Source organism: Dioscorea cayenensis, unplaced genomic scaffold (genome assembly GCF_009730915.1).
Source record: "Dioscorea cayenensis subsp. rotundata cultivar TDr96_F1 unplaced genomic scaffold, TDr96_F1_v2_PseudoChromosome.rev07_lg8_w22 25.fasta BLBR01000073.1, whole genome shotgun sequence".
NCBI classification, from domain to species: Eukaryota; Viridiplantae; Streptophyta; class Magnoliopsida; order Dioscoreales; family Dioscoreaceae; genus Dioscorea; species Dioscorea cayenensis.
This window is the reverse complement of record NW_024086464.1, coordinates 78-14205: the sequence shown is the minus strand read 5'-3', so window position 1 is coordinate 14205 and position 14128 is coordinate 78. Positions and strand designations below refer to the sequence as shown.

At 35.4% G+C, this 14128-nt stretch overlaps 1 protein-coding gene across 1 annotated transcript; it reads left to right on the top strand.

Annotated features, from left to right (window-relative positions):
- The first annotated feature begins 7403 nt into the window (after window positions 1-7403).
- LOC120253377 (probable mannitol dehydrogenase 1) lies at window positions 7404-13764 on the top strand. The gene is made up of 5 exons (XM_039261715.1): window positions 7404-7562; window positions 11618-11731; window positions 12387-12900; window positions 12974-13127; window positions 13391-13764. Exons 1-5 carry the CDS (start codon window positions 7444-7446, stop codon window positions 13591-13593), a joined length of 1104 nt encoding a protein of 367 aa, XP_039117649.1. The 5' UTR covers window positions 7404-7443; the 3' UTR covers window positions 13594-13764.
- Window positions 13765-14128: the final 364 nt, after the last annotated feature.

Sequence of the window (14128 nt, the reverse complement as noted above, 5' to 3'; positions counted from 1 at the left end):
CTCAATGTAAATTTTGTTTGTTTTACAATTGTAAGCGAGGTTAAATTCCATTCGAGTTTTCATTTCATTGTTTAATTTACGTTGTAATTGTGTACATTTCCGTTTCATTGTTTAAATATATCATATATCGTTTTAAACATCGAGTTTGAAAATATTTCAAATTACGAGTGTATCCGTTTAAAATAACATTGTCTCTGTTTAAATAAATGCATTCATTGTAAAAGAGTAAGAGTTTAAATATAGAAAGTTGCCCATCAATCACGATGTTTCCGCAATCGTCGGGCTTATTTACAATGCCTGAGTCGGGACAATTTCATTCCAAGATCTACGATTGTGCCGGATCCATGGCGGTAATGCATGTAACTCAGCGGACGTCAAAGCGGCTTGCGACTCGATCCTCTCGTCTAGGTCGCCCGGTCACTTCATCGCGCGTTCATACGCAAAGGCTCACGATTTCCAGTCGAGGCCTCGTCGTCGGGTATGAGAATATAGCTTCCTTATCGCCGGTTTGTAATTGTCGACGGTGAAGTAGCCGCTAATAAATCGATGGGCGTTGGTGTGCATGCTGCGTTATTGCGAGCGTAAGTGTGTTTGCAAGGGTTACCATAAACTTGCCACCTTCGACATGAACAAGTTCGATGGCGAGATCTACTGAGTTCGTCTGCCGGTCGATCACTTACGTAGCGATCAGTCGACACGACAACCAACAGCGAAGATTTCGACTATCCTCGACAATGATCTCTACCTTCGAATGTATGTACACGGGCGTAAGTAGGGTCTCCCAGTTTGTTAGCTTGCTCGTCGCGGGTTACATAACTATGCGCATCAACAGACACGGCAAATAAGGTTAAACAAAAGGCGGTGATGGTTAAATAATTAAGTAAACATGTTTAAACATTATTGTAAATATTTAAAGCGAAAGGATTAATATTTAAAGTCGAACAAGTGTAATTAAACAAGATTGAGAATGTTTAAAGGGTAACACTAAATGTTAAGTGTAAATCAACATTCGCGAGACCTTATGGAGTCGACCATTTTTCGTCGCACCGATAAATGACGAGCTTCCTTGATCCAAGCATTGAGCGACTCCGCGACATTTGAATACATCTCACCCTCAACGATCACCTCCGAGCGAGATAATTCGACCAATGTGCCATATCCGATTTATTAATCAACGGTGATGAGCTTGAGTGATGTGGCTGCAGGGTTCATTCAGCGGTATCATCGAAATCTTTAGCGGTGGATGCCCACGCAATCTGCGAAAAGCATATGAGACCCAGACACTCCTCCCTCGATGCCTTCCCAAAGTCGACGTTGGCTTTCATAAAATTGGCCTCCAAATGTCGAAGGCAGTATGCATGTGGCGAAGAAGGGAAGACTCTCGCAATTGCGTTCACAGAGGCCCTTGGACCTGTCCGACACGAAGGTAATTATCTCATGATAATCTCCTTCCTTGTATAAAGCATCGCCTAACTTAGATATGAACCAAGTCCAATTGGCATCAGTCTCGTTGTCGATCTATACAGGCGGCGTGGAAAAACCATTGTTTCCAGTCTTTCCCTATGGCACCCGATGAGTGTACCCTCGATATTTTCCAAGGAGGTGGGTACCATCGAGAAATGCACTGACTGCAAGCCCTCTTGAATCCTGCAATACCGCGCTGAATGAAAAAGAATGCACGTTTAAAACGATCGCCGTCTCTTTCCACGATCGCTTGACGCCAGCAGGATTTGTCTCGACCCACCTTATCCACATACCAAAGCAAACGATCAGTAGCTGGAGATGTCACCGCCGTCGAGGACCACCCGGGCATGCTCTTTTTCCCAACCAAGCTCGCTTGTATGGTATGTGGACACCATGTTCCCGTAACATGTCCTTCCCGAATGTCGATGGCCTTGTCATGACGGTTGGTCTCGAGCTTCCGAATCACTCGTCAGGCTAACCCATTTTTGGACACTTTCGGATGTGACGCCGAACCTATGCCACCATCGCAAGTGTGTGACGGGTTGATTGTCTTGATTCTGAAAGTATTTTTGTTATACTCTTTTGATGCATAAAGGCGCCAACGACAACCATCGGCGTAGCATTCCACGATCACCGATGTTTTTCGTTCTTTATGAATTTGAAGTCAAAAATTCCGTTTGATTGCATGATTTCAAGTACATCCTCAGAAATGTTCGACACCAGTCAAAAGCGTTGTCAATATCCAACAGACAGACTTGACGAATGATCCGACGAGGAAGGAAGACATCCCATACCGCTCGAGGGTACCGTGGGGATGAACGGGAGCACTCGCGGAATCCGAATTTCGCCAGACACTCGATCGAATGAAAAAGATCAATATGTTAAGCGGAGAATATAATGTTTAAGTGATAATGACAATATTTAAAGCGTTAAATTAAATACTTAGCGATTCATCGAATAACGTGAAAGCGACTAGTACTAAAGATGTTAACCGATGACTGGACATATTTAAACACTAATGAACCCAAACAACTCGGAACAAATAAAAGAGAAGGAACTTACAACGAGTAAAAACTCGTTTTTCATTAGGATTCGGCAATGGCACATCTTACGTTTTCGACAACAAGATCAACTACTGAGACATTTGAAGATGGAGTGCAGCGTGACACATCCATCTGGAAGTCGACATCGTTTTCTATTGACAAAACCGTTTTATATCCATCCGTGTGATAAACTTAACCCCGACAAGAGATACTTGAGACCCCATCGCTCACATATCTCATCTAACACCAACTCCCAAGAAGTCGCGAGCCGTGAACATTAGCACTCTTCCCTCCCCGTTGAATCTAGCAATACCACAAAAAACTCTCCATAATATATCGGGCCGAAAACCAAATCGTACAGAACCAAATGAAATGAAGAACAAAAAAATAAGAGCGAAGAAGAAGAAGAAGAAGAAGAAGATGTAAACAACAAAAGCAGATCGGGATAGGCGAAACAAAAAAGTGCATATATATCATCATCGCGATGAAGACAAAAAGTGCATAGAGGTTAGACTAGACGTGATGTGATTGGGCGTATTTTTTTCCCTCCATCCCAAGGGCAAAAAGGGAAATATATGTCATCGTCGCGATGAAGACATATTATCATCGCTCGACATGAGTATCTGCTTTAAAACGTCGAGCTTTTTATGTTTAAAACGGATACATATAGTGTTTAAAAATAATGGTTACCTGTTTAAATAAAGTCTATATCATGTAAATAATATGTAAACCGTTTAAATATAGTGATTTAACTGTTTAAAATATATGTTATTGTTTAAATTGAATGATTTCACTGACATCGCGTTGAAGATGGGTACCTCCTGGGTCACTGTTTAAACATCTTTATGTATTTTCTTAAACACCGTTGTCATTGTTTAAAGAGTAAATTGAGTATTGTTTAACTTTTTCTATTGTTTACAATGCCGTTCTTTGTTTCCCAAATTGTTTTTACTAGGTCTCTGTTTAAATTTCACAAGTTATCACAAGGAGACACTCAAATAGGTTAGTTTGTTTAAAATATTTAAACGTTTACAAGGGAGAATCTGATTAAATATCATAAGTTCACATTCAAATAAGCTTATTTCGTTTTATTTATAAAACATTTACAACATTTACAACATTTACAACGTCTTCTCGGACCTTGGACACTCACGACTCGACCCTCGTAGAACGAAACAAGTGTCTGAACATTCGAATGCTCACGGCGGTTGCATAACATGCGCATCAACTTGAACATGCACAACGCATAACATTAAAAAGGTTAAACAAACACATTCATGAAAACGTCTATTAATCGATGTGTCATGGTGCGCTTAGCGAAGATCCTCATAGTTAAACACAGAAAGTTATAGTTGTACACTGACGTAAGGTTCTTAAACGGTAACAAAAAGTCTAAAGTGATAAATATCAACTCCGTCTTAAAGGATGTTTCTCGATCTCCTCCTCAGAGAATCCTCCGCAATCACGCAATAAGTGAAAACTTTCTTTTCTTACCCAAGTCGAAATGCCCGCTTAATTGCTTGCCCGTCATCCATCGCTGGAGAATCCTCCGCGATTCGGGTAATTATCGCGAGTATTTTGACTTAGGGCAGAAAAGATAGTTTAACTTGTCGCGTGATTACGACCGATCGATTCTCAAGATAAGGAGGATCACGAGACATCCTTTCGAGATAGAGTTGATCTTCGAACTTTCGTCGACTCAAATGAATATCATACGTGGGAAGCGAGATGACGAGGAGGAAGAGGAGGGACGAGGATGATGAGGACGACGAGGAGTGGTTGTCCATGGGAAGGGTTCTTCCTTGTTATTTATGGTGCGAAGTCCAGCTAGCGGTGACGCTCATATCCGAGAAAAAGTTAAACGCATGCTGGACCGACATTGATCGATGACAACGAACGAGTGTTCGGGATATTTATGTTACCGTGCGTAAGAATTAATGCCGTCATTAATTCTTATGCGCGGGATACTCATAACCTCGCCACCCGCCACGTGCCACCTGCCAACAATTTAGATCAAACTAAAAAGATCACCGTTTTACGCAGAGACTTTGAGAATTTACACGTTAATATAAATAGTTATACATGTAAAGATAAAGTTAAACGGAGATGACAATTATTAAACATATTGGTAATATATTTAAACAGATAATAGCAAATAGTTAAACAATATTTAAAATATACAAATAGATAACCATAAACAAGAAGAACTTTACAACGAAATTAACTCGTTTTCAAACGGAGACGACAATGGCACATGCTCGCTCTCCGACAATAAAAATCGACTACGACTCATTTGAAGATGGAGTGCACTTGATTAATCCGACTGGAAATCGACTTTCATTTTTCGTTGGAGAAACCGATTTATATATTTCGGGTATGATAAACTTCACCCGACTACCACAAATGAGATCGCTATAATAAACACCGCATGGAACGGTCAAACTGATAGCAACGAAGAGATTCTCACCAGTACACGAAACCGGCAGAATCGAAGTCGAACAAAATCAAATGAGGAGAAATGAGGAGAAGAACAAGATGTAATGCAACTTCTAGGCATTGCTCATCGAAAACCAAGCAGAAAGCCTTGAAAAGGTTGAACATGATGTGATTTGGCGCTTTCTTTTCCCACCATTTTCAAGGGCAAAAATGGGATTTCACAACATGAACCCATTTGAAATGAACGGTAGGGGTAAAAGGGAAGTTAAACACTAACAGAAGGCCTGTCCGGGGTGTGTAAAAGTAGGAAGGGGTTTTTGGGAAGTTTTGAAAATTACGAGGGGTGAACAGTAATTTTTCCTTAATTATATAATATTTTTAGTTACACTTAATATATATTAAGTTATTTTTTATTTATTCATCAAGTTGAGTTGACAAATTATTTTTTTTATTAATAAAAATGTATATAATCTTTAAAAAATTAACAATGCAGTATTCTGTAGAATTTCATATAATTGTTTAAAAGCATTTAAATAATACATTTTAAATATATATATTATTTTATTAAATAATCAAATATTTTTATTAGTTAAATATATTGATAATAAAATATATATTGTAAGTAATTAAAATAGTAAAATAAAATGATTGTGAGTTTCGTATTATAATTTATAATATAATATTATAAAAAATATTATAATTATTATGAAAAATAATTTAATAAATTAAAGAGGTGTCATAAACATCAAAATTTTTAAATATCTTATTAAAGATACCCTAACACAACAATTGAAGATTCTGTGTTTGTTTGTTTATAAGACAATGGCATCTTTGTAATAAGATAGTACGTCATTCTGGTTTTGGTTCGAATATTATTTTTTTTTATAAATTTATAATTCTTAAAAAAACACACACACCTGACACCCCCACGCCAGAGCACTAGCTGACTTGGTCCCACCACATATCTAGACTTAATTCGAACCAGCCACCTGGCACGTCTCTAGAGTCTCACCCATTCTTCCTCTTATTATTCATTACTCTTTTTTTTTCATCCGGAACCCTCTCCACTACCCTCTGTCGCACTATCTGCAATCTGCCTTTGCACTATAGGGCTCTCCTATTTAATACAGTGCTTTTATATCCAATTTAATAGTTTTTATATTTTTAAAAATTAACTATTATTTTTATTTTATCAAAAAAAAAAAAAATCATTTTTCACTACGAAAATCTTAGTTTTTACATATCATCCACTGGAAAATTTGCAAAAATTACTTTTCACTTACTCTCTCATTTAATATTAGAAATAACTATACTAAATTTACATTATTTTACAGCAAATAAATTATATATATATATAATATCTAGTGATATATATTATAAAATAGATTTATATAAATAAAAAAAATTATCTAAATATTAAATTCTCTCGTTTAATACTAGAAATAAACAAACTGGTTGTTTTTAAAGAAGGCAAGTAAAAACCTATTATATAACTATATACTCCAATCTTAATTAACAATACACATATCCCTCTCATGCTGCCATTTGACACTTTATAATTGGTTATTTTTTATTTTTATTTAGTTGAGTGGGTCCTCCACCAATCCACATCCCCTCTCATATATATATATATATATATATATATGAGTAACGCTAAATAGAGCGAAGAAACCATACAACTGATGTGATTGGTGATGTGAATTTTTTTTAAATTTTTTTAATTAAAAAAAATATTAAGTAAATATTAGGGCATAGGTTGTGTCTCTCGTGCGGGTCTCTCTCTAGTGTAGCTCTATGCTCTTGGCCGCCGCTTCTCTCCTCCGTGACCGGCCGCCGCTCCCAGCCGTCGCCCCTCTCTCGTTTGGCTTTGAAGAGAAACTAGGGCACAGGTCGGCCCTAGTTTGTGTCTCTCTCGTGTGGCTGGTTCTCTGAAATTCTAGTGTACGAGAAGCGACGGCCGGGAGCGGGGGAGAGAAAAGACAACCGAGACGGAGCTGGGGCCGGGGGAGAGAAATGGCAGCCGGGATGGGAGCGGGGAATGGGGGAGAGAAACGACGGCCGAGACGGGGCCGGAGAGAAGCAGCGGCTGGGACTGGGGCCCGGGAGCTGGGAGAGAAACAGCGGCCGAAATAGAGCCGGGGGCAGGAGAAAGAAACGGCGACCGGAACAAGGCCGGGAGTGGGGGAGGGTAGCAACAAGAGAGAGCTAGAGAAAGAGAGATGAGAGAGAGACAACTCACATGTTACTTTATCAATACGTTTTTAATTAAAAAAATTTTTATGTCACTCGTCACATCAGCCGTATGGCTGATGTCGTGTGGTTTCTTTGTTTTATATAGCATTCCTCTGGACTTGAGGGTCTATTGATAAATATAAAATTTTCTATGGTACATTAGGAAAGATGGAAAAGGTCATTGATGACGTCAGCCATTTCACTGGCTATAAAAGCATATCCAAAGTTGCCATTCTCATCACCACCTTCGCTTCCGTGATCGAGAAGAATGGCAGCGGCGACGAACGGGATGTGTGCCTCGCCGGCCGAGGAGCACCTGCGCAAGGCCATCGGGTGGGCGGCCATGGATCCCTCCGGCGTCCTCTCTCCCTTCAACTTCTCTCGAAGGTATTCCCCTCTCTCTCTCTCTCTCTCTCTCTCTCTCTCTCTCTCTCTCTCTTAGCTTGCTGTGATTCTTCATTGTTTTTCCGAGATTTGGGTAGATCGTTCTCTAGGGTTTGATTTGAAGCTTGTCTGTGCTTTTCAAGGAGTGATTTAGAGCTTGTTTGATGGTATTAAGCGAAAGACTGGTTGAAATAATGAAAACCATCAATCGGTGATCTTGTTTTCTAGTTTTGAATGTGATTGTTTTTTTATTTCTCTCTTCTTTTTCTTTGTCTTTTTTAATACATTTTGTTATTTGGATCTAGAGATGAATTTTTTCCCATTTGATGTTCTTTCACTAATGAGCATTTTATAGTTTGTTTGATGATTTGAGGGTTGTCTTTCACCCCATCATCCAAATAAATAATGTGTACGGTTTGATTTTTATGGATCAATCGGTTTCAGGGTTTGATTCAAGTCTCTGATGTTCTTTTTGAGGGGTTTTTTTTATGCCCATAAAATTAACTTTTCACCATTTCAAGCAATATGCGGATGGGAAATACCGAAAATTATCTCGTTTGATTTCTTTGGAATGTGCATGGTTTGATTTATCGTAGTTCTTTTTTTTTTCTCTGAGATTTTGATAAATTGGTTTCAGGCTTTTATCCGAGACTTCGATTTGGTCTTACTTTACTCCATGTTATTGATTTTTTCGCCCAATTTTGGTGGTTTGTTTAATCTTGCTTTGGCTCTTTCTTCCTAAAACATACCGCTCATTTATTAGCCCTACCTATACCTTCTGCATTCGTTTAACTCGATCTTAAAGAATTTCAAAAAAAAAAAAAATTATTGAAACGAGGACAACAGTTGTCACTATGGTACTAATTTAGCGGTAAAAAACTTAATTGTATTTGATTTATCTTAAACATTTGGATCAAATAATACTTTTTTATGTTTTTTTAGTTTTATATGGATTAAAAAATCAGTTAAAATTAGTTAATAATTTAAAATTGATAAAACATTATATTTTTTTTTAAATTATAATATAATTATAATTTAATAAAATATGTATTTGAATATGATTTCTTAAAAATTGTAGAAGTAATTTTGATAAATTTAAAAAAACAATGGCAAATATATCACGGAAAGTAAAAAAAATTAAAAAAGAAACCAGTGAAGAAGCCGAAAAAATAATTAATATAATAAAATATATTTAATTTTTTAAATATAAAACTATTGAAAAAATTGTATGTATGGAGTGATTTATAGGAAAAACAAATGATAGTTCATGTGAGTTCAGTTGTGTGGACAGACAGTGCGTTTTTATCCTCACCCTCTCAACAAGATCTCTCGAAAATTTTTTATTAATTTTTTTATAAAATTTTTATTTTGGATTTCACATAAAAGTTCCGTATAAATGCACTTTTTATTGCTATGATTTTTTTTCAATATATTGGTAGATGTGCATTGAATTTGTTATACAACTAATAAATAAATAAAGAACTCATGGTTTACATATCGCACTTTTTTTATTAACATTTTTTAAATTAAAGTTTATTTAACTCTATCACATTTTTTTTTTCGCATTTTCTCATGCTTCAAAAAATAGTTGGTTGTTAATTACCGCCTGGAGACATATGTAGCCGTATATGTACCTCAGAGACTCAATTTTTAGAAATTTATAAAAATACAAACTAAATTTTATTCTTTTTTAAGCAAATTGTTCCAGGTCTAGGAATAGTTTTCTGCTTTTCTTTATTTGTGTGGTTGTGCTAGTTCCACGTTAACTAGTTTTGAGGCGAGTTTGATTTCCAGTGGCCAGCCTGAAAATGACATTTTAGAATTTGATTTCAGTTTCATACCAGACTTGTCCTCCCATAACATAATTTACCAATTTGGTGTTGTTGGGGAAAATGACTGAATTTCTTTGTTCACGTGAGACATGTTTATCTCCCTGGTACTTTACTTAATTATTAGTGGGTCAAGTGACAACTATGTCTATGTTCGTTTTGTCGTGGGTTTGATTCCTGCGTCCTTAGCGTCTCAACTTTGTCTCTGCTTTTTTCTTAGGGTGTGTTACATGTAAAATCAAATGTAAAACCAAATATTTTATTTTATGAAATTCATTATTTGTTTGGGTGTATCCGCAAACCTGATGTATATATATACATACATGCATACATATATAGAAATATATATATATACACATACATATACATTTACATATTTATATAAACATATACAGGTATTTTTACATATATATATATATATATACTCATATACATATGTGTAAATATACATATAATATGTATATACATATATATACACACTTATATAGATATATATACTTATACATACATAAGTATATACATATACGTATATGTATACATATACACACACATGTTTATACTTATACAGATATATACATATACACATACACTCATATGCACTCATATATGTATACTATACACACATACACACATATGTATATGTATACATATACTTATACACACACATACATATATGTATATATACATATACACACACATATGTTTATACATATATGTATACTCATATACATATATGCATATATACACATATGTTTTCCAATTCTTGATTTACAAATCATTTCAAACAAATATAAAATTTTATAATACATTTATATCCAACCAAACACAAGATTTGATTGCACTGTATTTTGAAAACCAAGTATTTACAGTTACATTGTAACTAAAAATTCACTGCATTTAGATTTACATCCAACCAAACGATACCTTAATTACTCTATTTTCTCAAAAGAGAAGGCTTTTGGTGCGGTGACATTTATTGATTTGCTCTAATTTATAAATTGGACATTCACTATTTATTTATCAAGATTTATGGTTTTTTTATGGGAAATTATGAGTAAAACAGTTCACATCATCATGGAAAATGACTAAAATTCTTTAAGTCTAGTGGATCAGGGGGACAGAATTAGTACAGACTGGAAAGAGATGAAGTTGTGGCCTTCGTTCTTTCCGGGCTGCAATACTTTGTTGTGGTCTTCCATTTTACCTTGTTCAATATTGTGTTGGATTCCACTCCCTGTTAAGGTGGTCGCTCAGCCATAGTAGCTGGTCCTGAAATTTTTTATTCATTTATAGTTTGTAGGAAGTGTCAATGACTGTTCAATTTTTCAACTGAGTCTGCATAGGATATTTGTTTTGTTAATGAGATAGGTTAAAATCCCAGTTCATACAAATAAAGACTACAGGTGTTAGAGCTTAACTCCTCATTTGTGTCTGTCCATAACATATTGCTTGTCAATATTTATCAAAAATAAATTTATCTATCATTTCTTAATATTTAATGAGTTGATCTATCAATAGGGAAAACGTACATATTTAGAGCATCTTTAATCTTTGGACTATCCTAGAGTTTAATGCGAATATCATCTTATTAATCCATTAAATTCTTACCTATAAAACTATCTCCCATAATAGTTATACTATTAAATGGCATCCACTATCAACCCATTAAATTTTTACCTATTAAATTAACTCTTCTATTATAATTATTTAATAAAATCATAAATACTATTAATAAAATAATTAAAATATATTAATAATAATAATAAATTATTATATTATTTTTAAAAAATAATTTATTTGTAATGATAAAAATAAAATTAAAAAAATAAATTTTAAATAAAATTATTTAAAGATATGAGTCTTATCATTTTTAAATTTTAAAAAATAAAAAAATGATGAGACCCACCCATTGAGCGTTTGGTAGCCACCAAACCCACCAAATACTCAATGAAAATGCTCCATCATTTATTGAACTCTATTAAACCTCCACTAAAGATGCTCTTATGTTATGGATGGTAAAGTTGTCATTATGGAGAACTTGTTTATGTTGTTCCCTATAGTAGTTCAATAGACCCTTTGAAGTATGTGAAACTTACTATGCACAATAAAAAGTAATTTACCCTATAGCCTTGATGAGCTTAGTTAGATATTTTTTTTCTTTCTTTATAATTTTAGCATTTTTGTCTGTTTTATGCTGGCAATTAATTATTTATCATATTGATTTGCAGGGACTAATGGAGATGATGATATTACTTTAAAGATATTATATTGTGGGATATGCCACTCAGACCTACACACCATCAAGAACGAATGGGGAATAACCAAATACCCTGTAGTTCCTGGGTAAATACATTATTATCAATCTCGAATGTATTAATTATTTATTGTTAATAGAGGATTGGAGATATAATGTAACTACATCCTTCAGGTTAGTAGCTTTTCCCACATATTCTAGCCTCTCCTATTATTAGCCTTTTTATTTTATATATAATTATTTTCATAGATGTTAATCCTTTAAGGCTTTAAACTTTAGTCCTCCCTAATGAGAAACAGATATTAGAAGGCTATGTATGCTGCCTGATGTTGCTCACCGTCCCTGTAACACGTGCATGTAACATCTATGACTTTGGCCCTTCATTCATGCGGCTGATGAATACTAAGTAATTAGAGCCTTATAATTGAGATACTATTGGTTAACCTATTTCTTCATAGCAAGTAGTTACCTATTGCAAATGCCATCTTGACTTTGTTTAATGCAACACTTAGTTGAGGGTACTTGTCAGGCAATTTCATATAATATAATGGAAACCATCTATTTTGACCATTACTCAAATAACATAAACCATTTAACGGAAAATGTTTGGTGTAATATGTTGAAAGCTTAAACCGATCAATGCAATGCTATATTTGGAGTACATGAGTCCATCAATCATACAATACCCTCGAAAACGCAAAGGTTCGTTAGAATTAATCAATGTGCTCACTTGTTCCTGTACAGGCATGAGATCGTTGGTGTTGTAACTGAAGTTGGCAAGAATGTTACAAAAGTTAAAACCGGAGACAAAGCTGGTATTGGCTGCGTAGTTGGTTCTTGCGGTTCTTGTGAAAATTGCAAACAGGATCTGGAGAACTACTGTCCAAAGATCATATTCACCTATGGTTCTGTATACCATGATGGAACAAGGACTTATGGTGGATATTCCAACATGATTGTGGTTAATGAGCACTTTGTTATTCGATTCCCTGAAAACATGCCCCTAGACAAGAGTGCTCCTCTGCTCTGTGCTGGAATCACTGTCTACAGCCCAATGAAAACCTTTGGGCTGAATGAACCAGGTAAGCATTTAGGTGTGGTTGGTCTTGGTGGACTTGGGCATGTTGCTGTGAAATTTGGAAAGGCATTTGGGATGAAAGTTACTGTCATCAGCTCATCTCCTAACAAGGAAAAGGAAGCTATTGAAATGTTGGGAGCTGATGCATTCCTACTTAGCAGCAATCCTGAGAAGATGCAGGTACTATGGAAATTCATCTTATATGATTTTGAAATTTTTAACTCTGAAACTAAATATTTGTTTTGATATTTAGGCTGCTATGGGGACCATGGATGGTATTATCAACACAGTGTCTGCTGTTCACCAGCTTATGCCCTTAATCTTTCTGCTGAAGACCCATGGAAAGATGATCTTGGTGGGAGCCCCAGAGAAGCCATTGGAGCTACCAGTTTTCCCTTTGATCATGGGTGAGTGTAAATTTTTGAAGTTTATAGTCACTATCAATCCCAAAACTAAATGATTTTGTTTATTTTAATCCCTCCAGCAAGTGTTTGTTTATGCTAATGTAGCAGCATTTCATCTTAACATAAATGAACACCTTAGTATCAGAAAACACATAGTTTAGGGACTAATTGTGGATTTAAACAAACTTTTAATGCCACTTTTTTGTCTTCTTCTCTATTTACATATGCATGGTGTGATAAGAAATACTGCATTTTTGTTGTGCTAGCTGGGAGAATATTGGCTGGAAGTTGCATTGGGGGATTGAAGGATACCCAGGAAATGATAGACTTCGCCGGAAAACACAACATAACTGCCGATATCGAACTCATCAAAATGGACTATGTGAATGAGGCCATTGAGAGGCTCGCTAAGGCTGATGTGAGGTATCGTTTCGTCATCGATGTAGCAAATTCTTTATCTGCTGCATAGATGCTAATCTGATGTTTAGACAGACTGCAAAATTGAGCTTGTTTTGTGTGTTCTTTAGCTACATTTCTTTTTGGAACTCTTTGATGTGAACTTTAATGCATGGTATTTGATAAAAGGAAGAAATCTAAGGCTTAATTGCTTTAACAAGAGTGACTCCATGTCACTTGTTTTCGCTGTTGGCTGGAATGAAAGTTGACAGATGTGTGTTTGTGAAGCATGAAATTTTCATAGTTTACATTCTAGTTTGACGCAAATTACAACTATGGTAGGTTAAAAGGGATGGAATATCTAGTGTTTAATTTCCGAAAATAAGACTATGTTGGTATAACGCAATGGTAAAGCGCGCGAGTACCATGCAGGAGGTTAAGAGGTGGAATCCTTTCTCACACACACATAATGAATAATATAAATAGTATTTTGTCATAAAAAAGAAAAATAAAAATAATAGACGACCATGTTTTCCTATCTAGTGTTTTTAGTGAAACAATTGTTCTCCTTATATCACCATACCCTGTAGGAACTTTTGCTTGAAGGT

Bases quoted from the DNA above. Each gene is read 5' to 3' on its own strand.
- LOC120253377 (XM_039261715.1), top strand. From the start codon at position 7,444: ATGGCAGCGGCGACGAACGGGATGTGTGCCTCGCCGGCCGAGGAGCAC. The intron at 7,563-11,617 runs GTATTCCCCTCT...TTGATTTGCAGG, and splicing joins CCCTTCAACTTCTCTCGAAG to GACTAATGGAGATGATGATA. The intron at 12,901-12,973 runs GTACTATGGAAA...TTTGATATTTAG, and splicing joins GCAATCCTGAGAAGATGCAG to GCTGCTATGGGGACCATGGA.